General features: G+C 37.0%; 1 protein-coding gene and 1 pseudogene across 1 annotated transcript in view; both read left to right on the forward strand.

Moving 5' to 3' along the window:
• The window catches only part of LRCH1 (leucine rich repeats and calponin homology domain containing 1), a 239,061-nt gene that overhangs the window by 165,275 nt on the left and 46,112 nt on the right, over positions 1–27,674 (forward strand). Inside the window, exons 4-10 of the mRNA XM_043993719.1 lie at positions 572–677; positions 9,398–9,534; positions 10,407–10,534; positions 11,398–11,461; positions 15,219–15,324; positions 18,261–18,376; positions 24,649–24,716. Coding sequence (XP_043849654.1) covers positions 572–677; positions 9,398–9,534; positions 10,407–10,534; positions 11,398–11,461; positions 15,219–15,324; positions 18,261–18,376; positions 24,649–24,716 — 725 coding nt within the window. The remainder of the gene's footprint in view (positions 1–571; positions 678–9,397; positions 9,535–10,406; positions 10,535–11,397; positions 11,462–15,218; positions 15,325–18,260; positions 18,377–24,648; positions 24,717–27,674) is intronic.
• On the forward strand, positions 26,275–26,830 carry LOC122748980 (annotated as a pseudogene).

The raw sequence follows: 27,674 nt of genomic DNA on the forward strand, positions 1-27,674 counted from the left end.
TACCATTTCCCCACTCCAGTGGTGCCCTAATATCAAATATGAACTCCTTAGAATCTGGCCACATCTTTGCTTTTTAGCCTTCTTGCCTATTATTCTCCTTCATGAGTTCTACAAGCCAGCCAAACTGAAGTTTTTGTTTTTCCACACATCTCTCATCTCCATCCTTTCGTACTGTTTCTTCTGCATACCTTGATTGCATCCCTTTCATTGATACCTCTTGGAATCCCTGGTTTCCTTCAGCCTCAGCTCAAGCTCATCTTCTTCCCTAGACCTTCTCTGGTCAAAGTTACCTTTTGTATATATCTATATGTCTGCCTGTTGTCTCCCCCATTAGAATGTCATTTCCTTTAGAGCAGGGATCATTTTCTTTATATCCCTAGTACCTCAAACAGTGCCTGATACATAATTGGTGCTTAGTAAGTGCTTGTTGATTGACTGATTGACTAATTGAAGGCAATATGAAAAACTTACCACTGTCTTAATATCAAATTCCTTCAAGGAATTCTAGCTTGGACTGCTTAATCCTTTGGAAAAATAATAATACATGAATTTCCTGTTGCTTTTGCCACAGGATGTCAGCTGCAATGAAATAACAGTACTGCCACAGCAGATAGGACAACTGAAATCTCTAAGAGAACTGAACATCAGAAGAAATTACCTTAAAGTTTTACCACCAGGTAAGAAATTCAGGTAAATTCAACAAGCAGAAAAAGGAACAAAATAGAAAACTCTTAGCTTTTCATGTGTTTAATTTTCTACGTTGATTACTTTAAGATTTTTAATTTTTTTCTTTAAATTAGATGAACATATGATTTGAACATCTAATGACAAGAAGGTTGGGTTCAGATTTTGAGTTCAAGGTACAACAACAAAACAATTATAAGACTGAAAATAATGTTGGCACTGTTTATAGAGAGTAGGTATTTTGTCATCTTGGAGTTTAAAACCTTCGTCTTTCAGCTTAGTCCCCTGAATGTTTGCCTGCGTCATGAGAACCCACTTGCTTCAGGGGTATCCTCCTTAGAAAGGTATAGTCAGCACTGGGGGAAGTGAGACTAAGGGTTTCTGCATTTATACCAGAAGCATCAGTGTCTTGTTTACCATTGGCTGTAATGACAGCAGCCTCTGACAATGTTGCTTCTGCAGCCTTAGTGCTGCTGGCTGAGACACATTCATGAGGGGAGGGAGGCATTTGAGTGTAATAGAAAGAATGTTGGATTTGAAATTACTGAGCCTCAGTTGCCTTATTTGAGGAAATAATAGTGTTGGACTAAATGCTTTCAGAGATTTCTTCTAGCCCTCAATCTTTGACATTATAATCCAGTGAAGTCAGAGGGCCTGGGTTCAAATCTAGACAGAAATTCTCTACAGTATAATCTCTGGTATGGCTAGACTGTGGAGGAGGTGGCCTGAGAGTAGAGAATGAGTTCAAAGTATTAACATTTTTTTCATGAACTTTCACTTGTCTTTTAAAAAAATCTAGTTAATTCTTCTTTTGTCATTCCTAAGTCTCTTTAATGAGATTTCTTTCCCTCAAAGGTATTTTATGGGTAGCTATATTTTTGTTACTATATTTTCTCAGCAAAGATTTTTTTGTATATTTTAAGCTGATATGTTTCAATTTACAGTGAAAGCTTTTTTTTTTTTTTTTGCTTAATTTCCTGAATATCTGGTTTCTGAAGAAATCAGTTAACAAAAGAACATTGATAATTCCCTTGGGCAGTAAATTTATACTTGCTGTATTTATTTAGACATTTTTAGTACTACCCATTCCCTGAGATTTTGAGAAGAAAAATGTCTTATCAATTTACTTTGCCCCTTATGGTGTTTTGTGGCATTGTTTTAATTTTTGTTGTTAAACACATCTGTTCTGAGAATATACTTTGTCCTTCCTACGACTTGCCACAGACTGGGGTGGAGGGAAGGAGGCGGTCATTCTCCCTTTTGCATTATTTTTCTCTATTCCTTTCTTATGTTTCCTAAATAGAGAGGGTATAGTCCTCTCATCCCCTTTTTCTCCCTTTCTTTGCCCTTCCCATCCTGTAGGGAGTCTTAAGTAGGAAGCTGGAACTGTACGGCTTGCCTCACTAAGTCCCACATATGAAGCTTGAAAGAAAATCCTAAAAGAATTCTTCACGCACTGGAAATCTAGCTCTCTTTACTCTCTACCTGCTTCCTGTGTCTCTCACAAATACACACAGCTTTGCTTAAAACATTCTTTTTCTAAACAAGAAATTACAGGTCTTGATTCCTTTGTAAACTTAGGGGTCAGCAGAATGGGCTCAAAGTCTGATATAGCAGATTAATAGACCCAAGTTCATATTGCTTACATGGAAGTATAGTTATGAAACATATAAATGGCTCATGATTATTCCCCTAGTAAGAGAAAAATCACTTTAAGAATGGACTAGTGGGGGCAGCTAGGTGGCGCAGTGGGTATAGCACCGGCCCTGGATTCAGGAGGACCTGAGTTCAAATCCGGCCTCAGACACTTAACACTTACTAGCTGTGTGACTCTGGGCAAGTCACTTAACCCCAATTGCCTCACAAAACAACAGCAACAACAACAAAAAGAATGGACTGGTGACTGGGTAGGCAAGGTCACTCTCCCCAGATTTATCCTACCATAACAAAAGGGACACAAGGAAATTTACAAGACAGGGTCAACAACAAACAACAGGAGAAATAAATTACATCAGACACATGCGATCTTTAATAGAATAAAAGGACATGGCTAGAAAGGGGTGCTTGTTACACAGCTGAATTAAGTCCGGGGAAAGGAATAAGGACAGCTCCCAATTCCTCTGTATCTGTTTTTTTTGTTGTGGTTTTTTTTTTTCTCAGCCACTTGAGAGAGTGTCCAAGATTTAAAAAAAAAAAAAAAGATAAAACAAATCTTTCAGATTTCCCCTCTAGCTTTCTCTTTTCCAATCTCCTAGGAGGCTTAGGTTGAGAAGGAAACTACTGAGTGGTTTGCTGCTCCATTTGTCTAGAGAAAGCCCCACCACCTCCATCCTCTCTGTATTCTTTCCTTTTTTCATAATCTCACCACATCCCAAACAATGAGATATTTCCTAGCCCCTAAAGATGAGCAAAAAAGACTTCAAATCCCAGAAGTCCATGCAGATCCAAGCTATTCTTATCCCATCTAGAGAAGGTATTATGCTTAATTTCATAAATGAGTTCTGTGTAACTTTGAATTATTAAGCTCTTAAGTAAAAGGGAGGCTATTGAGAATTAATGAAGGTTGCTGAGAGTAGCAGAAGACCATTACTAACAATAAACACCTCCCTTTCACTCCTCCCCCACAACATTTTTCTTTAACCCTATTTTGTAGTGAAATTATCAGGGTTTTGAAGAGAGAGGGAAATTAGGAGGGCATTTCATTCTGTTGGCCATACTCTATTTCATCAATCTCTTTCCTAACTTCATTTTTGTTCTACCAAGGTTTTCTAATTCTCCTCCTACTTACATGATCATTTGCCTGTTTCTTTTCCTCATCTCATACTTTGCTCTGTGTGTGATTCACAAGGCAGAGTCCTTTGTCCCCTTGTCTTTTATTTATCCATGTTCCTTCAGAAAAAAAACAAACAACATCTATTTTATGGCTTCATCCTTTATCCTGATAACTGTCAAATCTTTATCTCCAATCTGGTAGAGTCATCCATTTCCAACTTTTAATATCTAATATTTCCATTTCAAATATCTAATTTTCCATATAATTGTTATTTCTTCATCTCAAACTCAGCAGATGTCCACAAGTGAGCTTCATCCTGCCCCACTAAAACCAGTTTCCCACCCTGAGCTCCCTGTCCCTGAAAGAGGCAATATCATTACCCATGTCATTCAGTCCTAAAACTATTGTCAGATCCATCTCTCTTTCCACCTTCTTGCTCCTCTTCCTCTCTATTTCCACTTTTTTTTATGGGGCAGTGAGGGTTAAGTGACCTGCCCAGGGTCACACAGCTAGTAAACGTCAAATGTCTGAGGCCAAATTTGAACTCAGGTCCTGACTCCAGGACCAGTGCTCTATCTACTGCGCCACCTAACTGCTTCTCTATTCCCACTTTTAGCACCCTAGTACAGATCTGGTTTAACAACATAGACTCAGATTTGGAAAGGACCTTCGTGGCCATCCAGTCTCACTTCCTCATTTTATAGATGTGGAAACTAAGAACCCAGGAAGTCAAGTTATTTGCCAGAGGCCACACAAGTAGTAAGTGATATAGGTGGGGTTTGAACTCAAGCCTTTTGTTGCTAAATCCAGTGCTTCTTCCACTGTACCACACTGCTGCTCATCTAAAAGCTTGTTGTTCTTGTTCAGTCATGTCTGACTCTTGGTGACTCCATTTGGGATTTTCTTGACAGAGCTCATTTTTACAGATGAGGAAACTGAGGCAATCAGGGTTAAGTAATGTGCCCAGGTCACGTAGATAATAAGTATTAGAAGCCAGATTTGAACTCAGGAAGATGAATCTTCCTGACTCCATGTTCATGACTGAACAATACAGTGGAATATTATTGGCCTTAATGCTTCCCCTGATGGCAGGAATTAAAGTACCCCTTCAAGAACAGAACAGGTGGGCAGCTTGATGGTGAAATGGATAGAACATTGGCCCCGGAGTCAGGGCCTCACTTACTAGCTGTGTGATTCTGGGCAAGTCACTTAACCCTAATTGCCTCCCAAAAAAGCGAAGGAAAAAAAAACAGGTCAGGGAAGAGACACTAGAAGGTTTTGCTTCCCTGTGAGTCACATCAAGGCAGTCACATTACAGAAAAACTTTAAGATTTATATATAAAGGAAGAATCCATGCCCAAACAAGGCATCAAGAGGATCACAGAAGATGAAATGGATAATTTGGGTTACATAAAATTTAAAAGATTTTGGACAAACAAAAACAACTTAGTTAAAATTAGAAAGGAAATATATTACTGAGAAAAAATATTTACAAGAGGTTTCTCTGATAAAAAATCCTATTTTATAAGGTAATAGACTGAAAGTCAGAAGACTACATTTTCAGATGCTGAAATATAGGAATTTGTCTTGCTTGGTTTTGCATATCTGTTTTAAAGGCTTTATTTGTCTTTCTTTTCTTTTTCAATTAATGGGTGGTGGTAGTGGTGGGTGGGGGTAACCTAGGCAGGGACAGGGTAGCAAAAAAAAAAAAAGGAAGAAAAAGAGGTCATTGGGGTATCTTGAAATGCATAAAAGGGAACCAAAGGAATGCCAGAATAAATTAGGGACAATTATGGACAATCAGAGACAACTTTGAAAATTGCATATTAAATTTATGGACTTCCAGGGGCAGAACCAAGATGCCAGAGGAAACACACAGAACTCCTGACACAATTACCCCCCAAAACAGCAATAAAACAACCCCTGGAGCAGCAAAATCCACAAAAAGACAGGCTGAGATTATTTTCCAGCCAAAGACAGATTAGAGGGGGCCATGCTGGGCTGCAACAAGAGTCTAACCCGTGATCTCAATGACACAGACCCCAGGCATGCCAGAAAAACTTAACCCCCAGCCACCAAATCATCTGCAGCACCTGCGTCTTCTGGAACTAAGCTTACAGTCGGGTGAGAGGGCTGAACGGCTGACCAGGGCAGAAAATACAGGGGTGTCTACAGGACCTAGGGAAGAATTTGGCTATCCCACCCCAGTAGGGAACCAGGAAGAAATCTTGAGTGATGGGAGGCCCAGTTCGGGGAAGGGTGCAGGCTCATAGGAGATAAGAACCACCACAGCACACAAAGTCCTACTGGCTGGTTAATTAGCAAGTTGGCTTGAGGTTATCTTCAGATCAGAGAACAGGCCAGGTAAGAGAAAAACCTGCCCTCCCTCATACATATTAAATTTGTTTTATATTTAAAAATAAAACAAGTTATATATAATAGAGATCTGTAGTTTCTTATATAATCCTCTTTATTCTATTTTGTATATGGAAGAGTCCATTTTATTTTCTATTTAAATAAGGTCAATTTGGGGACAACTAGGTGGCACAGTGGATAAAGCATCAGCCCTGGGTTCAGGAGGACCTGAGTTCAAATCCAGCCTCAGACACTTGCCACTTGCTAGCTGTGTGACCCTGGGCAAGTCATAAAGTTACTTTTCATCTCATTACTATTCTTTTGTTTAAAAACCTTCAATGACTCCCTAGTTCTTACTACATTGAGTTCATATTCCTCTGCCTGACTTTAAAAGCCTCCATAAGCTGCCCCTGTTCTTTCAATGACTATTTTATCCTCTGCTTCTAGGATATCCAGGAAGTTCTTCTTAATAATTTCCTGGAATATAATGTCTAGACTTTTTTTTTTTTGATCATGGCTTTCAGGTAGTCCGATAATTCTTAAATTATCTCTCCTGAATCTATTTTCCAGGTCAGTTGTCTTTCTGATGAGGTTTTTCAACATTTTCTTCTATTTTTTCATTCTTTTGATTCTCTTTGACTAATTCCTGGTGTCTCATGGAGTCATTAACTTCCACCTGCCCAATTCTAATTTTTAAGACATTATTTTCTTCAATAAGGTTTTGCAACTCCTTTTCCATTTGGACAATTTTACTTCTGAAGGAGTTGGTTTCTTTGGTGGATTTTTTCCCCCATTTGACCAATTGTAATTTTTTTTTTTAGGGAGGCAATGGGGTTAAATGACTTGCCCAGGGTCGCACAGCTAGTAATTGTCAAGTGTTTGAGGCTAGATTTGAACTCAGGTCCTCCTGAATCTGAGGCCAGTGCTTTATCCACTGCGCCACCTAGTTGCCCCTCAATTGTATTTTTTAAGGAATTGTTTTCTTCAGTAAATTTTTGTGCTTCCTTTTCCAAGCTGTTGACTTTTTTCATAATTTTCTTCCATTTCTCTCATTTCTTTTCACATTTTTTCTTTTACCTCTCTTATTTGATTTTTAAAATCCTTTTTGAGTTCTTCCAAGAAGATTTTTTGGTCATGAGACCAATTTATCTTCCCCCTTGAGGCTTCACATGTAGACATTTTGTTGTTGTTTTGTTTCTGTTTTTTTTAATTGTGAGGCACTTGGGGTTAGGTGACTTGCTCAGGGTCACACAGCTAGTACGTGTTAAGTGTCTGAGGCTGGATTTGAACCCAGGTCCTCCTGACTCCAGGGCCGGTGCTCTATCCACTGCACCACCTAGCTGCCCTACACATGTAGACATTTTGACAATGTTGTCCTCATCTGAGTTTATGTTTTGGTCTTCTCTGTCACTATAGAAACTCTCTACGGTAAGGGTCCTTTTCTGTTTCTTACTCCAATTTTAGCCTATTTTGAGACTTTTAAAGTTGAAGTCTCCCCCTGGGTCACGGGGGCCACTGTTGCAAGCTTCTTATGCTGGAGGATAGGGGCCTGATCACTGGCTTTCTGTTCTGATGTCTCTGGGGCTTGCAGATTCCTCAACACTCTGGGCCTGCTTGACCTAGTTGCATCTGTACTGTGGGTGGTTCTCTAGCTGGCAGTTTACCCTCTCAACCAGGGCTGGGGCATCTCACAACTGGCCTGCTGTGCCACCAGCCTGCTGAGCCAGGACCAAGGGGCCTGAGCTGCTGTTCTATGCTGTGGCCAAGAGCCTCCTGCTGATTTACCCAGATACCCTCTGCACTGCACTGAGCCATGCTATGTTCCCCTATCTCTCAAGTGAGGCAGACTTTTCCTGAAGTATTCTAAATTATCTCAAGTTTGAATATTCTGTCTCTCTGTCTTTTTGTAGGTTCTGTAGCTCCAGAATCCATTTAGAGACTTGATTTAATGTTGATTCTGAGAGAAACTCAGGAGAGCTCAGGCAACTTCCTAGCTTCTTCTCCCTACCATCTTCATAATTCACCTGTTCTTTATGTCCAAAATTTTATTCTATTATTAATTGAACACCCATCTTTTGCTCTAGTCAGGTAGGCTTTTCACTATTCTTAACTCCTGCATGCTCAGCTGCCTTTCTTCTCTAATTGGAGGGCTGGAGGACAAAGCAAAAACAAAAAAACAACAAAAAAAACCTCATCCCAGTGGCTCAGAGCTTCCAACCAACTCTTTATTTTCCACTAGTTTGCTCTGTTTGGTTTTTAACTCCATGAAACTTGATGGGACTTTGGTTCCCACCATTAGAGTGTAAGTTCGTTGAGGGCAGGAACTCTTTCTTATTTGTATCACAAGTAACTGACACAAAGTAGGTGCTTAATAAATTATTTATTGATAATTGATTAATATGAAGCTTTCCCTCACTAATTCTGACCTAATTGAGCTCCATCTTCCTTGAATTCCTATATTTCTTACCACACTTCTGCACTTAATTACATATCTTATATTTGCTACTATTTTATGTGTTGATGTTGTCACCCTCAAATAGTTGAAAAGCTTCTTAACTATATAAATATGGATCGGTTTTTAGGCTTTTTATAACAAATTCCTTAATTTTGGTATTTTCTTACTAATTTAACATAAAGAGCTCTTCTCTGAATCATGTCTTTCCCTAATTTCATCAATTCTCAAGGCAAAAGCTATATATGCCAGATATATATCTCATTTGCTCTTCCCTAACATGTGATAGTAAATATTTTATTTAGCTACATGGATGGGAGTTGTGACATATAGTTACTTCCCAAACTTCACCTGCTGTAACTCTTAGATGCCTGACATTGTTTAGTCATCGTTTTCCTCTAGGAAATATATATTTGATTTTGTTCCTAGCAGCTGTCAATGTTGGTAGTCCAGTTGGCTTGAATACTTGAAATTACTGAGTGTTTACTATGCCACTGGGTGGGAATTATAAACTAAATATAAGGTTTTATTTGTTTATGTAGTTACAAAAGGTTTGCCCAAAAGTAGAAAGGGAAAACCTCACTAGAACAAAATTGCATGGAGTTGAAGGGGAGAGGAGTTTTAAAATTCTGAATTATACAGTATGAAAAAATGTAGTTTTATTAATTTTTAATGTTATATACTATCACAAACTAATTGCCAACTGTGTTGCTCAGTAGTGGACTTGCCAGGCACAATTTAAGTAATAGAGAAGATTTGTCTCTAATTAGCACATTGTTTATATGCTATGTCATTGCTTAAACTTTTAAATAAAAACAGTCCTCTTAAAATCTTGTTTATATGATATCTTTGCTGAGCAACCTCCTCCCCGTGCCCCTTTTTCTGGTAGCGCAGAGGTAAGTTTTAGTCCTGTGCTTATCCAATTATCACAGTTCTAAGTTAGTGGACTCCAACTTAATGAGGTTTCTACTTTATTCAGATAGTGTTCATCATACATACCAAAGGTTTTTGTGTACAGCCTACGTTGAAAAGAAAATTTAAACTATTAGTTATGTTGTGTAATCATTTTACTTCTCCAAAGACAAATATTTTTGACATTTAATCATACAGTTCTTTTGTTGTTTGTTTTTTAGAACTTGTAGATCTTCCCTTGGTAAAGTTTGATTTTTCCTGCAATAAAGTGCTCGTGATTCCAATTTGTTTTAGAGAGATGAAGCAGCTGCAAGTGTTACTGCTTGAGAATAATCCTCTTCAGTCCCCTCCAGCACAGGTGAGATAGCTTATCAATCACAGGTGGAGAAGAAGAGTAAAAGGGTTGAGGTGAAGGGGGAAGGAGTTTGTGAACTTAAGCAATTCTTTGACAAGCTAGTTTTTCAGTTATTTGTCAATAATGTCAATCAAACCTTTTTCTTGGTATTCATCTTACTAAGGGATTAGCCCATTTCTTATTTTTCATGAGCTGTGCAGCAAACTTTTAAGTAGTTCTTTGGAAATAGTCAGAACTTCCACCTGCAAGGGAAGGTGAACATCATCTCATCCAAATCCTACATAAGGAAGCTGAGGGACGAAAAGTCACTGAGGGTAGGAAGTAGTATCAGAGCATGGATTCAAACTTAGGTTCTTGGACATCAGTTGGGTAAAGCCCAAAGAAATATTAAGCAGTGTGCATGAAAACAGAATGAAGAATGTCCTTTTACCTTCAGATAAATAACCAAGGGAACAATTATAACTTATTTTTTTAAAGGGATGATATACCATACCAAGATGTTTCCCTCAAGTAAGCAGTATTTTATTACACTGCCTTGACGGGTTTTCAAATAATCTTTGGGCCTCTTTTTAGGTAGAACATGCTGAACTTTCTTTTTTTTTTTTTCTTTACATGCAATTTTCAGGAGGCCATTTTTTAGAGGTTTGCAAATCATTATGGGAAAACTCAGACATTATTTAGTTTCACTTTTCTGTAGAAATAATTTGTGTGACAGCTTTATGGAATTTTAATAGATTTTACAGGGATCACTATTAGAGTCCGTAGGGTTGGTGGTATTTAGAATGAAATGTATGGAAGTCCCTAGTTCCAGAAAATAAAATATCCGAATGTTTCTTCACAGTTTTCCAAATCAAAGCTTATTAATTTATTAACAGATTTGTACAAAGGGTAAAGTGCACATATTCAAGTATCTGAGCATACAAGCCTGTCAGATGAAATCAACAGACTCGCTTTATCTTCATACTATGGAAAGGCCAAATCTACAGCAGCATGTAGAAGAGAGGTGAGTCCAACAGATTTTTTTTTTTTTTTGGTGAGGCAATTGGAGTTAAGTGACTTGCCCAGGGTCACACAGCTAGTAATTGTTAAGTGTCTGAGGCCAGATTTGAACTCAGGATCTCCTGAATCCAGGGCCGGTGCTCTATCTACTGCGCCACCCAGCTGCCCCGAGAGTCCAACAGATTTTGATCTTTGTTCATTTGGAGGCTGCATTTACAGTCTCTATAGAGAGATGCAGAAATGTTGTTCACAACTTTAAGTGAGTTCCATGCAAGTTATTCTCTTCCCTTGGCTAGTGTGCATTTGGGATTTTGAAAATTCAGTAGTGTGGGAATTGTGACATAGAAGGATGATGTAGTGATAACATTTTGAAGGGTACTAGAGATCCATGTTGAGATCTGTAACATACATGTGTATATAATTTGTTTTTAAGGTAGATTCACTACATTAAACTATACTGAGGCTAATATCAGGTTGTCAGCTATAGAAGAAATCCCTGAAAAGCAAACTAGAAAGAACTTGCCAGCCATTAGAGTTTTCCCCCCCATCAGCCCTAACTGAAATTTTAATTAGGTTCATGTCCCAATTCCATTTAGTTCTAGCCCAATTTTTTAAGCTTCATATATAGAAGGACAGTATCTTAATAGTAGTATTCTCTTGGGATCAAGCACATCCTTTGTAAACAGTATGGGTTTGGTGTGTTAAATAAATATTTGTTGAATTAAATGAAATTTGAATTCCTGACTAATTTCCTAAAAGAGAACATATCTAAAACAAAATCACAATTACACTGAAAGTTGCTCTATTTTTGACATGTACTTTGTGGTGTCTTTTATTTCACTTCAATATTGATGACATCTATCCCAGCAAGAAAGATTCCGATTCAGGAGTTGGAAGTGATAATGGAGACAAGCGTTTATCTGCCACTGAGGTAATGCAGTTAACCTTTGTTTTGGGAGTATTATACTTACATCTATAGTACAACTTCTTTACTCATATAGTTTCCTTTACATGTATCAATGTGCTATTTCTTGAGTGAACTTAAGGACAAAGACTCTGACTTCTGTTTTGTTTTGTTTTGTTTTACATTCTCTTCATAGTGCCCAGTGTATTGCCCAGTACATAGTGATAAAACAATGGGCAAGCATTTGTAAGTGCCTACTATGTGCTAGGGTCTGTGCTGCTTAATAACTGTTGCCATTTGACCAAAAGCTGTATCAAAACTTAGAGGGTGAAGAAGTATATTAGAAGTGGAGAGAGTGAGAGACAGAGAGAAACAGAGAGAGAGAGAGAGAGAGAGTGTGTGTGTGTGTGTGTGTATGTGTGTGTGTGTGTGCGCGCGCGCGTGTGTAGTTCATGAAATGTGCATGGCATTCCAGCTTTCTCACAAGAAAGGCATCTTAATTGTGAATTGAGGCCAAATTTTGATTTCCTATGATTTTGGGATTGGAGTTCTTTAACATATCCTGATAAAATTTTGGGTTTTTATAAATGAAGTGGTATTAATACTGGGGTTTCCTCTAGTTGTTGTAAATAACTTTCCATTAGTTCATTTATTATCTTTTTTATGCATTTGGAAAAGTTTTTACTAGAATTTGATAAACTTAAATCTCTACTGCCTTGTCCCCAGGGGGAAATCCTTCAAAAAGTAATTGTCCTAAACCTTTTATCATTTCTATTCCTTGACTTTGAACTTCCTCAATTCAATGAGACTTTTTAGGAAAAACCAAGTCCAGAAGAGAGTGCACAATTTTTTGAGGCAGTTTCTTTTGAGTCTTGCAGAAAGGATATGTTATTCCCCTGACTTGTGAAATGATGCTTTTCTGTTTTTCCTCCCTCCCCACTCCTACCAACTCTGTCTCTGTCTCTCTCTCCACCCCCACTACGTCCTCTTTTTCTCCATCGTCTTCCCTCCTTATCTTCACTTTCTTCTCTTCTCTTTCATTTTTAAATACCTGTGACATCACTTTTCTGAATTTCTTTATTCTAGAATTTTAATTCAGTTAGAGTATTAGAATGAATTTTGCAAGAAAGGTTTGGTAAGATACCATTCTTCATTAAATTAAACTATGGTAAGACTTGACTAGTTTAGAATTGTTGGAAAGGGATAGCAGGCAGAAGAAAAAGCCAGGCTATAGAATAGTGGGGCTGAATTGGCAAAATTTATGAATTTTTTAATAGTTTAAAGAAATATAACTTTGTAGCTATCAAATATCCCCATTGTTTTTTTAAATTTCAAGTGGATTTGCCTTAATGAACTATTTGCATTATGTTTATTTGCAAACGCTACAAAAGGACTTTTGAAAAAAATTGTGCATTCTCTCTATTCTCTTCCTTAATTTTATCAGAATCTCTTTTTCCCCCAGCAACAGTATGTACAAAAGTAAATGCCTCTCTTCACTATGACAGACTCCAAGCTGAGCAGTTCAAATGAATGAGGATTTAATACTAATTCACAAATACACAGCACTTTAGGTTTTATTTTGTAAACTATCTGCCTTGTTTACTTTACTGTTCTTTCTTTTTTTGTTTGTTTGTTTTGTGGAGCAATGAGGGTTAAGTGACTTGCCCAGGATCACATAGCTAGTAAGTGTCAAATGTCTGTGGCAGGATTTGAACTCAGGTCCTCCTGAATCCAGGGCTGGTGCTCTATCCACTGCACCAGATTTTATAAACTTTTAACCCCTTTTTGGAAACATTTTAAAATAACTTCTTCCTTTTTACCCACACCTAACAGAAAAAAAAAACAAAAACACATGTTATCTGATATATTTTAAATTCTTTATAGATTCAGTCCCTATTAGCACACTACATTTCCTAGTTAATTTTTTCTTGTTCTCTTGCTGTTAGGTGTAAGCTATTCTAATTATTGCATACTGTGGAATAGTCATCTCCCACCTACCCTGCCCCCCCCAGTCTTAATTGATTGGTTTTTCCTTGCTTTCTGTTTTTTTAAAAATTTTGATTCCTACTTAGCAGAGTGAGTATTCTTACTGTAGATTTTTTCTTTTAAAAAAATTTGTATCTTTTATACCCCCTCATAAAATTATAATAGCCTTTTTTTACATTTTAAAGGACTATTTTATTATCATTTATAATATAATTCTCTGCAATGTCCTTAAAATTTCTCAATTGTACTTTTGTTTCTGAGGTAATTTGTTACTAATTGTAACATAATTGTAACAAAAAGAACTATATACCATAGTTCATAGTGTTTTTCTAAAGTTATAGTTGTATTTAAATTCATCCATAAAATATTATTAAAATTAATACTAAATTAAGTTTTAGGATTTGTTATAAGTAGATATATAATTTTAAAAGAAAAAATTATCTTATTCTAATGAATTTATTATTTTTCATAGATGTATATATTAGCAATTTTACTAAAAATGTAAGGCCAAGTGAGGAAAATAAACCATACAGACATCTTCCTGGTTCTGATGATCACCATGCTCTTGGTTTCAGTAACCTTGGCAGCACTACAGAACTTAGTTTTGTAATGATAAAGGGTTTTAAAAATTCCTTCCATGTTATCTATTACCCATAGGAGGTAAGTTACAATCTCTGTTCATCTCTCTTGCCATGTTGAATTGAGAAGTAAATCCTTTGGCTGTTACTTCCTAGCTATTAGTTTAATGGCTTATGTTAAGAAAATTAAAACTAATTCTTTCCAGGTTGAATACTGTGCGAACACTAAATGTTCAATAAATACTTGATGAGTCGGGGTTTTTTAAAATGTCAATTTTTCCCCCCAGTATCTCTAAAAGTTTACAAAAATTAAAATGTAAAAGCCAGAAATTTTGCAAGAATTAGCTTATGCCATATTCTTTGTTTTTAATTTGAAATCTTAGATTATTGCCAGTTATGATTATTGATCACACAAGAACTTGTCATTCTATCTTCTAATTAAAACAAACAAACAAATATTCAGCCTACTGTATTTCTGCAAGGATCTTATAGCAACCACCATGCTATACAGGTTCCACAAATTGCTGTGTATTGGTAGACAACCTTCTGGTAACAATCCCCTTCAGACTTAACAAGATGGGTCCCTGAATAATGAAACGGTCCCTTGCTGGGATCATATTCTAATCTAACCTCCATTTAGGTAAGGCCTGTCAAGCTCCTAATTTAACCTTTGATAGCCCAGTTTCACCTTTGTGACACTTGAAACTTAGCATAGAATGTCAATAGAAGCAGGGGAAGAAAAGAATATTGTTTTTTCAAAGGAGGCACCATATCTCATCTCTAAAAGAATCATGTTTGCTTTTTCTTTAAATAACCTTCACATGATAGTATGCTAGCAGGAAACAGCTGGAGATGGCAATCACAGATTGTTTATTATAAAGTATTCCAAAATCAGATGGGTCAGCTATACACTTTAAATATAAGATAGCTATTAATTTCCTACTACTTGTAAATTTTAATTTGTGGTTGATCCAACCAAAAAGGAAAAATATGCCAATCTGAAGTATTGGGAATGAGGTTTTATCTGAATAATTATGCATGCTATATAATAGCTCCTAAGTGGCAAAGCTAGGATTTAATCTCATGTTCTCTCACTCAGAATTTACTGCTTTTTCCATTTTATCAAATTGCCTCATTTAAAACAGCTAATTCTCCATATTCATATCTTTAATAATTGTAATGTTTTCCATGAATGAGATAGTTGAATTATTTCTTTTTAGCCTTCTGATGAAGATACTGTTAGCCTTAATGCACCAATGTCAAATATCATGGAAGAAGAGCAGATTGTCAAGGAAGATTCATGTCATCGCCTTAGCCCAGTCAAAGGTACGAGAGAATGAAGGGAAAAAGCAAGGAGGAAACAGTAAGGAGGGGCAGGTAAAGTGGTTGAAAAGTCTGACTCCAGAGATAGGAAGACTTCAGTTCAAATCACCCCTCATTCCCAGAAGAGCTAGTTATTCAGTCCCTTGGGACCCCAGCATTGAAGAGAAGGCACTTATCTACGTTGGTAAAAGGAGTTTCTTTACTAGCAATTTCCTATAGCAATGAAATAAGAGGATGGATTTTTAAAAATGAGAAGACAAAGTGTACTTTTCTGTTTAAAATGTGCAAAAATATTTTTGAAAAACCTTTTTTACAAACACCAGTTAACCTACTTATACGGCTAATTGGTTGGGTAGAAAAATCAATCAGTTCCATTCGTTTTTACTACCAAATTACATCTCTGGGGGAAAATCCAACTTAAAAAATATTCAAATTTGGGTTTGTTTTTTTTAAATTTTGAGTGGAGGGGGGGGTTGTTTTATTTTACTTGTTTCTAATTCCTTAGATGCTTGATTCAACATCATCATCCTTGTGTAGGTGAACAGGGAGCAGGGAGGTGGTTTCTACATTATGGATGCCTCTTGGCATGATCCAGAAGTCTCAAAGAAGACCAGTCTTGAGAGTGAGGTTCACCTTAAAGCTCTACTTTTACCTCAACATGTGCTTGTCATTTGCCTGTCTATATGGAAGCCAAACGAACCTCCCATATACTCCACAGTCTAGAAAGGGAAAAAGTACTTGTAAATATGACCATTATACATATGATTAAAGATCTGGAAGCCATCTAGTCCAATCCCTGCATAGATAAGAAAACTGAGACCCAGAGATGTGACTTACCAAGGTCACACAGGTAAGAAGTGACAGAGACATTTGAACCTAGGTCTTCTGACTCCAAAGCTAGTGCTCTTTACATCTTGCCTGTCTTGAAGAGACATAGAGGATTCAGCCAGTAGCATAATATGAATGGCCCTTACATGTACATTTGGGGAATCAAGACCATCGCATCCATCTTGTAATAGTTGTGTGAATTATACCACCTAGTTTGTGACAAATCTTTCAGTTTTATCGTTTTCTGTGGTCACTAGATTTAAACTTTGCAAGTGAGGGGAGGGGAGTTATAGAACTAAAGACTTTCTTTTGTCCTAATTTCCAGGTGAGGGTGGAGCATCATAAAGATTTATGTAATTTGGGGCAGCTAGGTGGCGCAGTGGATAGAGCACCGGCCCTGGAGTCAGGAGAACCTGAGTTCAAATCTGGCCTCAGACACTTAACACTTACTAGCTGTGTGACCCTGGGCAAGTCACTTAACCCCAATTGCCTCACAAAAAAATAATAAAATAAAATAAGATTTATGTAATTTAGCACTTCCTGCCTCTTCCTCTATTCCTTAATAGGCCCTACCAACTATGTGGTTTACAATGAATAGTCTCTTCAAATGAATAATTCCTTCTTCTGCTGAACTAACTTGAACTATATATTTCCCTGGCATCTAATACTATTATCTACACAGACTGCAAGGTTAATCAATGTTTCTCGAATGAATGAAATGTAATCTGTAGTCCCAGCTTGGCCATTAATTACCTAGCTATCTGTCATTGGGCAAATAACTTAAGCTGTCTGAGCCCTAGCTTCTTATCTTCAAGGTAAAGGGATTGGAATAAATGATTCATAGAGTCCCTTTCAGCTCTAAATTTCTTTGATTCTATTATTATCATTGGTTATGCATAAGCTATTTGGGGACATGTAAATTGTGATGCTTAGTGCCCTGGAATCCATTGCCGACCTGGATAGGAATCAATCAAGTTCTAAATGGATGAATTTGGATTTTTGCTCTAATTGATGACTTTCAAATAGGCATACTAAAATTGACGCTTTTTCAGTTTTTATGTGGGAAAGTAATTGTTTGGAATATATTAGTTTATGGCATGATGATGAGCTGATTAATATATAACTGATTGGCACTCTCAATTTCTTTAGCATTTCTAAAAAAGTATCCATAATAGGATGTTCATTTAGACTAGATCCTCTATGATTTTCATGCTGTGGTGTCACTTCATAAATTTAAGTTTGCAAGTCAGTACCCAAGAGACTGATATTCCTTGCCTTAGTTGCTGTAGTTAATGTAGTCTGCCTTCAAGTGGTAATGGCTCATCATTCACATTGTCTGAACAATTCACATTCAACCACATTTACTTGAGATTTAGTTTAGAAACTGAATTTTGCACATTCTAATAAAAATATTACTACAAACAACCAAATAGAAAAGCTCTATGATCTTATAGTGCAAACTTTCTGAGAAGTAAAAAAGTATGTGGTACTTTTCTCACTCATTTATTAATTGTTATTAATTACAACTTTATATAGCCGTAATAGTCCTTAAACCTTACTTAGAGTGCTCCTTTCTCACTTACTCAGACTTCTTACAGACAGATTCCTTTGGAACTAGTATGTGGGTCAAGACTCTAGCCTAATTTTGCATTTAAAAATTATTTTTTCCAGTAAATCACATGCTTTCTATTTTCGTCCATCTTAGAGTTCATTAAAAAGGTGGCTTTAATTTTCTATTACTCTGGATAAGCTCCAGTGTTCCATTTATGACTCCTGCATCCTTCTCTCCCACTCAGCCATACAAGAAGTAGAGATAAAAGGTAGCAGCATACTGTAGTTGAGAACACATAAACTCTCATGTCTTTTATGGCTCTTTTGTGATTTATAAAATTAAAGGAGTGACTTTTTTTATTTGGAATTAAACTTCAGACATTGCTCCATTTGTAAACCACTTTATAGTTCTTTCTCTTCTTTTTCTTTCTTGCTATCCATTTTTAGCTACTGTGTCCTTTGAATTAGAAAATCCAAGCTTGTCAATAACTTCGAATTGACTGAGTAGCAGTACTGTGCCTGAATTTTTTTTTTTCCTTTTCTCTTTATTTTCTCATCAGGGGAATTTCATCAGGAGCCTTCCCTTTTGACTGACAATGATAACTCAGGAGAAGAAAGAGAACAGTTCACTGATGAAACTGATGCCCTTTCTACTAAATTTATTAGCTATATCAAGGCAAGTATAAAAATAATTTTAATAAACTTAAGTGTCAACAAAAATAGTCAAATTAATTTATTTTAAAAGGTACATTTATTGTAACAGGATAAAACCAGGGCTATGCTGGTTATTGTTTAACAAATGTCTTTCCAGGGGAAAAATGTACCACTTTTATGTTTAATCTGCATTATTCATGTTTTCTCTATCACTTTCTTAAACTTAGCTGATCAACAAAACAATGAATCAAGCCCTGATTGTAAGTTTGCTGAATTTCAGAATGTAAATGCTCACACTGAAAATTTAATAATCCATTCTTGTGAACAAGTTTGAGTAAAATCATAGAAATTAACAAACAGAAAGTATTTTTGTTCTGTGTCTCCTTCCAGATCTGTTAACTAATTTTACTGTTTTCATTGCTGCTTTATTTCTGTCTTTCTTAAAAATATAGTTGTAGACAATATATGCAGTTCTGACTCTGCTGATTTTGCTCTGCATCACCTTACCTGCTTTTCTGTATTTCTTTGTAGCCTTATTTTTTATCTTTTATGGCACAATATTTCATTTCAGTAATATAATGCAGTAATTTATCCAGCCATTCTCCAATTATTGAATATGTAGTTTCTTTTTTAATAATAAACATTTTCATTTATAGTTTTGGGTTCCAATTTTTATCCCTCTTTCCCTCCCTCCCCTCCCCCCTCCCTGAGGTGGCAAGCAATCAGATATGTGTTATACATGTGAATATATAGTTTCTAATTTTTTGCTATGACAAATAAGGAAACTGAGTATTTTTTTATATCTAGGTCCTTTTTTCATTTTTGTGGTTTCCTATCAGCCAAGTCACTGAATGAAAAGTCATCAGTTTTGTTAACCTTGTTGTATATTTCCATATTGCTTTCCAAAATTTTTGCCCCAATCTCCATTCCCATTACCAATGGACTTGAAGACCTGTTTTCCCACTGACCTACCAACATTGACTTTATCCTTTTCTCAAAACAAAAAACAAAAACAAAGCAAAAAAACCTAAACCACTATTTTTTGCCATTCTAAAAAGTTTAAATTATTTTATGATTGGCTTGATTATAGTTTCTCTAATTAATAGGGAATCTAGAGCATCTTTTCATATTATTATTAACAGTTATTTTTTTTCCAGTAAATTACCTATTGACTATTGCTCCACTAGGGAGTGTGTGTTATCAGTCTTATGAATGTTCATCAGCTGCTCATAGCTCTCAGATCTTATATGTCTGATAAATTTCTGGGAAATACTTTCCCAATCTATTTCTCTTCTTTTAATTTTAAAGATACTATATTTATATTTTTTGTTTCACAAAATCCTTTTTTCTTTACATACCCAAACCCATTTCCCTGATGACTTCAATTTATTTTATTTCAAGAAATGTTCCTCTTCTCCATAGTTGAAACAAGTAGGTTATTCCTTTTTTCTTTCATTTCTTTTGTGATACACATATTTTCATATATAGATATAGATAAAAATAGAGCTGATCAAGTTAGAATTTATGACAGAATGAAGTATGGATCCAAACACATTTTTTGCTGTTTAGCTTTTCTAGTTTTCCCAGTTGTTTTAATTTAGTAAGGATTAATTTCCTTAGTGTGTTTTTTTTCAACAAATACTAGTTTTTTTTTATTTTATTTTTTTTAGTGAAGCAATTGGGGTTAAGTGACTTGCCCAGGGTCACACAGCTAGTAAGTGTTAAGTGTCTGAGGCTGGATTTGAACTCAGGTACTCCTGACTCCAGGGCCGGTGCTCTATCCACTGCGCCACCTAGCTGCCCCAACAGATACTAGTTTTTGATAGATATTAGTGTTCAAGGCAGATTTTGAGTAAAAAATTTTATTTTAAAAGAACTTTTATTATTTTTGTAAGTCCTGAGGGAGGAGAAATTATTGATGGTATTAATATTTGACACTACAAAAGCCAAATTTCTATATGACTTCAGCCTTGGCATTAGTTTCCCAGAGTTTCCTTTTTGGAAAATAAAAGATGTTCCCTTCCATATTCACCTGTACATATGCTTGTGTAAATAATGGCCTTTTTATTTGAAGAAAGTACAGATGTCCATGTAATTGTGAAAATTCATATTTAGATATTTAGAAAACTCATAGAGTAAACTTTAATATAACAATACAAAGCATGAAAAATAATATTTCATTAAGAATCTGAATTGGAAGGGACTTCAGAAGCGATCTAATCCAATCTATGCCTGAATAAAAATACCCTCTACAGTATACCTTTAAAGTAGTCAAACAACCGATGCTTGATGACCTCTGGGAAGGGAGTGAACCCATTATCTCTTAAGCTCCCTCTTTCTGTCTTTGGATAACTCTAATTGTTGGGACATTTTTCCTTATGTCAAGTCTTAAATCTGCTTCTCTGCAGCTTCTATCTGGTGTTTCTTCTATTCTGGCTTCTGGGGCCAAGTATAATATGATTAATCCCACTTTCAAATGCAGCCTTTCAAATACTTGAAGGCAGCTATCCTATATTCCCTTGAGTATATTTTTCTTCTCTAGGCTAAAAACACCCTCAGTTCCTTCAAGTAATCTTTATTTGATATGGTCTTGAAGAGCTTCACCGTCCTGGCAACCATTACCTGAATCCTCTCTAGTTTAACAATGTATTTCTTCAAATGTGGTACCCAGAACAAAATGTAATACTCTAAATAAGATCTGACCAGGGCAAAAGACAGTACAACTATCATCTCTCTCATTCTGGACACTAAGCCTCTTCCAATGCTCTAGATTTCCTTCCTCCATTGCTTGTTGCCCAAAGGTTCTCCACCATGCTTCCCTGGCTCAGGTTCCTAGACTTCACATGATCTCTTCCTGATGGAACCAGTGTCTTCATGGCATTATTCCTTTGCTTTTCTAATAGCTGCTTTCTCTTCAGAGAGTACAATTTAATTCCCTCTTCCCTGAGGACTTCAGAGGAGTCTTCTCTGCCTTTTCTGATTATTTTCCTTTTTCATTTTTGTTTTTATATTGAAGCCCTTTTATTTCTTTTTAAGGTTTACTTCACTCTCCCTGATAATTGATATATACACCAGACAAATATATATATATATATATGTATGTGTGTGTGTGTGTGTGTGTGTGTGTGTGTATACACACACACACAGACTTCCAAAGAGCAAGAGATTTAATGTCTCATTTAGGGAGTAAGATCAATGAAAAATCATTCTTTCATGAAACAGTTTGCAATAGTATTGAATGGTAAATATCTATGAAGTGGCTAGCTTGACGCATCATTTTTATCATAAAAATAGTGATTAGAAGAGGCAGAAAAATTAGTATGTGTTTTTAAACATTCTCTATTCAAGACTAATTGGTGCTTGATCTACCCAGGATGGTGCTTTCAGTTGTCATTCCTCTGGCATAATAGCATAATTATTATTATATTTACTTGTTTTGAGTGCTTATGTGAGCTTTTTATAGGTTTTTTTTTGTCTATTCTTTTACCATCATCCATCTCTTCTTGCTGTTTTAGCTCTTTACTCTTTATACTTAAGACAGTTTTATTCTCCTGCAAGTTTGAAAATCATATGATAATTGTTTCTAAAGGAGGAGTGAATAATTTCTGAGTACCGGCTAGGTTGAAGAAAGAAGATCTCATTAGTTAAGTTTCCAATATTCAGTTTATGGCTACTGTGGCATCTATTTCAACCACTCAGAGGTTTTTACTTGTTTACTTGCTGATTTTCTTTAGTGCCACTGAGAGAGGTTTTCCACTATTTCCAAGTAAGCACTGGTTTACTAGCAGTCTGTGTTTTCTTCTTCCCTATCATATAAAGTTTCTTAGTGAAAAGATCCTGATTATTTAAATAGTACTTCGTTGTCAAGTGGCTCAAAAGAATTAGTAGTACTCTGGCTTTCTATTATTCCGATACACAGAAAAAAGGGCTTTGTCTCCAAGATGTATGGAGAGATCACCCTAATTAGATGATTTAGTTGTGAATCTTAAGAGGAATATTGGTGAAAGTGATCAAAAGATGTCCAAATTCAAAGAAAAGAAGTAAATAAAATCCAATAACAAAGATTTAAGGGTAAAACTTAGAAATTTCTTCTGATTTAGGGCTCTAATAGAAAAGAAATATTAATAAACAAAAGTCTAAAAAGAAGCTGGTAATCAGTCACAAAATTGTGCTGTGAACTCAGGAACATACTAATGTGTGGAAATCAAATTAAAGTTAGCAAATATTTATCAAGTGTCTGCTGTGAGATTTGGAGACAAGCAGGAAGGACACAAAAAGTGGAAATTGGGGCACCTTTGGCCCTGGTTTGGGCATACCTACTTAACAACATTAAAAGTTTATGATACGGGGGCAGCTAGATGGCACAGTGGATAGAGCACCAGCCCTGGAGTCAGGAGGACCTGAGTTCAAATTAGGCCTCAGACACTTAATACTTACTAGCTGTGTGACCTTAGGCAAGTCACAGCCCCAATTGCCTCACAAAAAAACCCCAAAACAAACAAACAAACAAAAACTTTATGGTGCGGAGCAGCTAGGTGGCACAGTAGATAAAGCACCAGCCTTGGATTCAGGAGTACCTGAATTCAAATCTGGCCTCAGACACTTGACACTTACTAACTGTATGACCCTGGGCAAGTCACTTAACCCTCCTTGCCCCCCACACACACACAAAAAAAAGTTTGTGGTGTGCTGTTTAACAGCTAAAATCTGCCATATTGTTTACCCTATTGGAAACACTTGGGAAACTGTAAAGTGCTTTATAAATATGAACTATTATTTGGAAATAGCTGTGGACTTGGAGTCAGTCAGGGATTCATTTTTCAGCCCCATCAATTACTGGCTTTGTGACTGGGGGAAAGTCACTTGATCTCTTAGAATTTGTTTGCTCATCTGAAAAATAGACCTATTAATGCCCAGGTTGTTATGAGGAAAAGTGTTTTGAAAACCACGACGTACTGCCTAAATGTGAATTATTACTAATAAGCTTGTTCATTTTTCAGTGACAGAGCCTTTAAAGTTCCTTCTTTCCTTCTTTCTTTCTTTTTTTTTTTTTTTTTTTGGTGGGGCAATGAGGGTGAAGTGACTTGCCCAGGGTCACACAACTAGTAAGTGTCAAGTGTCTGAGGCCAGATTTGAACTTAGGTCCTCCTGAATCCAGGGCCACTGTACCACCTAGCTGCCCCCTAGCTTGTTCATTTTTAAATATGATCCTATAACGGGGGGAAACTACTCTTTTCTAGGGATTATCTTGAAAGCATGTAACTTGGTAATCATAACAGTATGTAAGTTTGTAGAAAACTAGACAATTCCCCCCTTTTCATCTGGAAAGTATAGATGCTGTACACAAGTGACAGTGAGATAATTGTTTGACCTCCAAACAAAAAAAAAAGAAGGTAGCTTTCTATAGCTACTATAATTGAAAGCCAACATGGAGAGCAGAACCCACCTCCTCCATTGTTTTTGGCAGACATGCAGAATCCAAATGTGGAAACTGATGGTTTGTTCTTTTGAAAGTGCATTAAGTATATAATGGGAGCAAACTAATGAAGTCTACTTTCTTCATTAAGTAAGAAGTTCAACAAAAAAGGCCCCGCTCTTTTCCAGCTAGAGTCCAGCTTTGGGCAGTCAGCCACCTTCCCAGGAAAAAGGCTAGCACACTCCTTACTGGTACATCTGGCAAATTGGCTGGTCCTCTTGAGCCTAGTTAACGATGTGCCAAAACCAGGACGCAGAAAGCAGTCCTTTTGTCTTCTGTTCCTTCCTCAACAGGGGAAACATACACCCATTCGGGGTGGCTTCCGTTCTAGCTGTCAGTTGAGTTAAAGCAGCATTTCTCTGTGTCAAAGATGAAAGTGGGAGGAAACACATGATCTACCAAATGGAAGGACAAATGTGAGACACACCTTTCCAAATTAACTAGCAAGACATACTCTCTCTGGGGGAAAAACACTTTTAAGTACATCCCAACTGTTGTGCACATTAAAATATTAGATTAAATTTGTGGCATTTTCTTGTTGGTAAGTATGTGTACTCTTTCTTCCCCTCCCCCCCCTAAACGTCCTTCTTCCCTCCCACTGGCAAAGGTGAAGGACCACCCGGGGATCTGGCAAGCCCATGAAAGGGATCTGATCACCATCAGGGAGTAGTGAGGGAGTAGTGAGAAATACAAGCCCAGCTTTTTAACTACTGTAATTACTGACTTCAAGCTGATAGATGAAGCAGGTTTGGCACAGGGTCTGGCTATTGAATAACAAAGACCTGTTCTCAGAGGACCTGTATGTTGCTTGTTCACAGGGCAGAACAGATGACTGTGATGAATTGTTACGGATAGAAGAGGACACACACTGGCAAACAGAAGGAATGTGAGTACTGATTTATGTTAAGCTTAAGATCTAGGATTAGACATCTTCCTTCCTTCTTTTTCAAGTGGAATGGTAGTATGTCATGGTAACATTTTAACCAATTTTCCTTTGGGCAACTCTTTTTTTAAAAATTCATTTACATTGATGAAAGCGCAGAATATATCCATTTTTAATATCTATTATCATGGTATTAAGCATTCAAGAATAATGTGCTAGGTTAACAAATCACCTTTAAACTCTCTCCCGCGGCCTCCATGATTATGTCTGATTGTACTGTAAGACAATGGATGGATTCAAGATGATCTCTAGGTTCTAGGTTCCAGGTTTCTTTATATTCTGTCATTCCCCTGAAGATGGCAACCAGAGGGGATCAGTGGGTCTTTGACAAGAGCCCTAGAAATGGACATTTAAAAACAGGTTTATTTTTGTAAGAATAGCAAACATATCTTCCACCCTGTTCTAAGTTTAACTAGAAGGACAGAAAGAGAAGATATTAACAGATCCATCATAGCAGTAGTTCTAAAACTGGAATTTGAGTCCACGTGTTTTTCTCTTTATACATGTTATGTTGTATATGGCCACTTATCATTTTTTCCCTTCTCCCAAAGTAAGGATTTTACAATATGTTCCAGGAAAATATTCAAAAGTTCTACCTGTAAGATGACATTGACCTAAATTTCAGGGTAAAAGGAGACTTTTACTTTTATATCATTCATCCTTTGGTCCAGAGAGTGGAAGAGTTTTATAATCACTAACACATGTACTCAGCTCTTCAGTGGGCTCATTTCCATGAGACCAAAGAGGTTCACCCTGATTTTAAAACCCAAAGATTATTAGCATTGGTAGGAACAATAAGAATAAGAATAAGAATAACAACAACAAATAATAGCTAGATTTTATGTAGCACATTAAGACTTACAAAGGCACTTTACAAGTTTTATATCATTTTACCCTAGCCCTGAGAAGCAGGTACTATTATTACTTCCATTTTACAGATTAGGAAACTGAGTCAGACAGGTTAAGTAACTTGCTTGGGGTCACACAACTAATAAATATCTGAGACTAGATTTGAACTCAGGTCTTCATGACTCCAGGGCCAGTACTCAATCTACTGAGCCACTTAGCTGCTTAAGACAGTTTTCCAGATAAGAAAGCTGAGACCCAGAGGAATTTTGTGACCACTCAGGTCATATAGTATAGCTAGTTAGTGGCAGAGATATAATTTGAAGCCAGGTTTCCTAATTCACAGTCCAGTATGTATGGCTTGATTTTTTTAAAGGTATTGCCATTTCTTCTTTAGAATGATGATGGAGTTGGAATAAGAACTTAAGTAACTAGAATTAGCTATGCTAGATCCAATAATATTTAGAGCTAAGTATATTATCCAAAGCCTTCAACATTCAAAAGGCCTTTATTAACATAAGTGTTAAAGTGTTAATTAGCACCTACTGTATACAAAGCCCTCAATGAACTTAGATTAAAACATATGCAGATAAGTTGGTTTTTCCGTCTTCCCTTCTGGTTCTGGTGGCACTGAAGTGGGTCTCAGTTACATGCAATGAGGCTGTTGGTGTTTGCAGTGTTGTGTCTGTTCTCTGCTGTGAAAAGTGAAGAAGGAGCCAGGCTTCTGGCTTCTAAATCACTGCTGAATAGATATGCTGTGGAAGGAAAGGACCTGACCATGCATCTACAATGCAACATCTACAATGTCGGCTCAAGTGCAGCTCTAGATGTAGAATTGTCTGATGACTCTTTCCCTCCAGAAGACTGGTATTGTTTCAAGAATGCTCGATGTCAAATGGGACCAAGTTGCTCCTGACAGCAATGTTTTCCATACTGTGGTCCTGTGACCCCTGAAGGCTGGCTATTTCAACTTTACCTCTGCAACCATTATATACCTTGCCCAGGAAGAAGGGCCAGTGATGGTTGGCTTCACCAGTGCCCCCAGGCAAGGAGGAATTCTGACACAGCAAGAATTTGATAGGAGATTCTCTCCCCATTTTATGAACTGGGCAGCATTCCGTGTCATGACTCTTCCTTCCATTGGGATTCCCCTGCTCCTGTGGTACTCAAGCAAGTGGAAATATGACACCCCCAACACCAAGAAGAACTGAATGTAAACCCTCCCCTCCCAAGAAATCCAGGTGCTTCTCAAAATGCAATCTTTCCCCTTAGTCCTTCACCACCTTCTCCATGGCCATGCTCTCACACAGAGCAAAGGAATAGGCCTAGGGACCCAAGAGAGCCTCCTTGGTGCAGTTTTGAAAGCATCCGTTGGGTTTTTATATAAACTGAAACTCTCCGGCATTGACCTTGAGTCCAGGTGGCCTTCTCCTCACTTTGGGGCTACTTGGTGCAAAACTGGCAATGAAGACTTTCTCAGGGGTTCAGAAGGGGGAACTTCGGAGGCTGCCTGACCACCTCTGGAAAGAGGAAATCAGAACCACACGTCTCCTGGAGGCCTCCTGGTTCAGGGGCAGGGAAGTGATTACTGAAATGGGTTTTCTAATAAAAACAAACTCCACCTTAAAAAAAAAACAACCCAACCCTATGCAGATAATACAGAATAAACATAGGTACACGATTTTAATATAGAATAAACATAGGTACACAAAAAGAGTGTAACTGAACTGCTGTGGTGGTTCCAAAGAAAAGGCATTCCTTACTGGAAGCATGGAACAGGTTTTCTGAAGAAAAGGTAATGTTGAGTTGGATGTTGAAGGTCAGAAGCAATTTGGCATAGTGGATAGAGATCTGTTCTTGCAGCCAAGACCATAGACAAATTTCTAGGACTATAAGTTGTAGAGCTACCTACCTATATTAGAGGAAGTTTCCTTACCTATGGATTTACTTTACCCATGAAATAACAGGTCCAATCTCTCCTCCTATCCCTTGAAAGCTAGGTGGGATTTTGACAGACAAAAGTTGGAGTAATGTATTCCATGTGTGCAGAAGTCT

This window comes from Dromiciops gliroides, chromosome 3 (genome assembly GCF_019393635.1).
Source record: "Dromiciops gliroides isolate mDroGli1 chromosome 3, mDroGli1.pri, whole genome shotgun sequence".
NCBI classification, from domain to species: domain Eukaryota; kingdom Metazoa; phylum Chordata; class Mammalia; order Microbiotheria; family Microbiotheriidae; genus Dromiciops; species Dromiciops gliroides.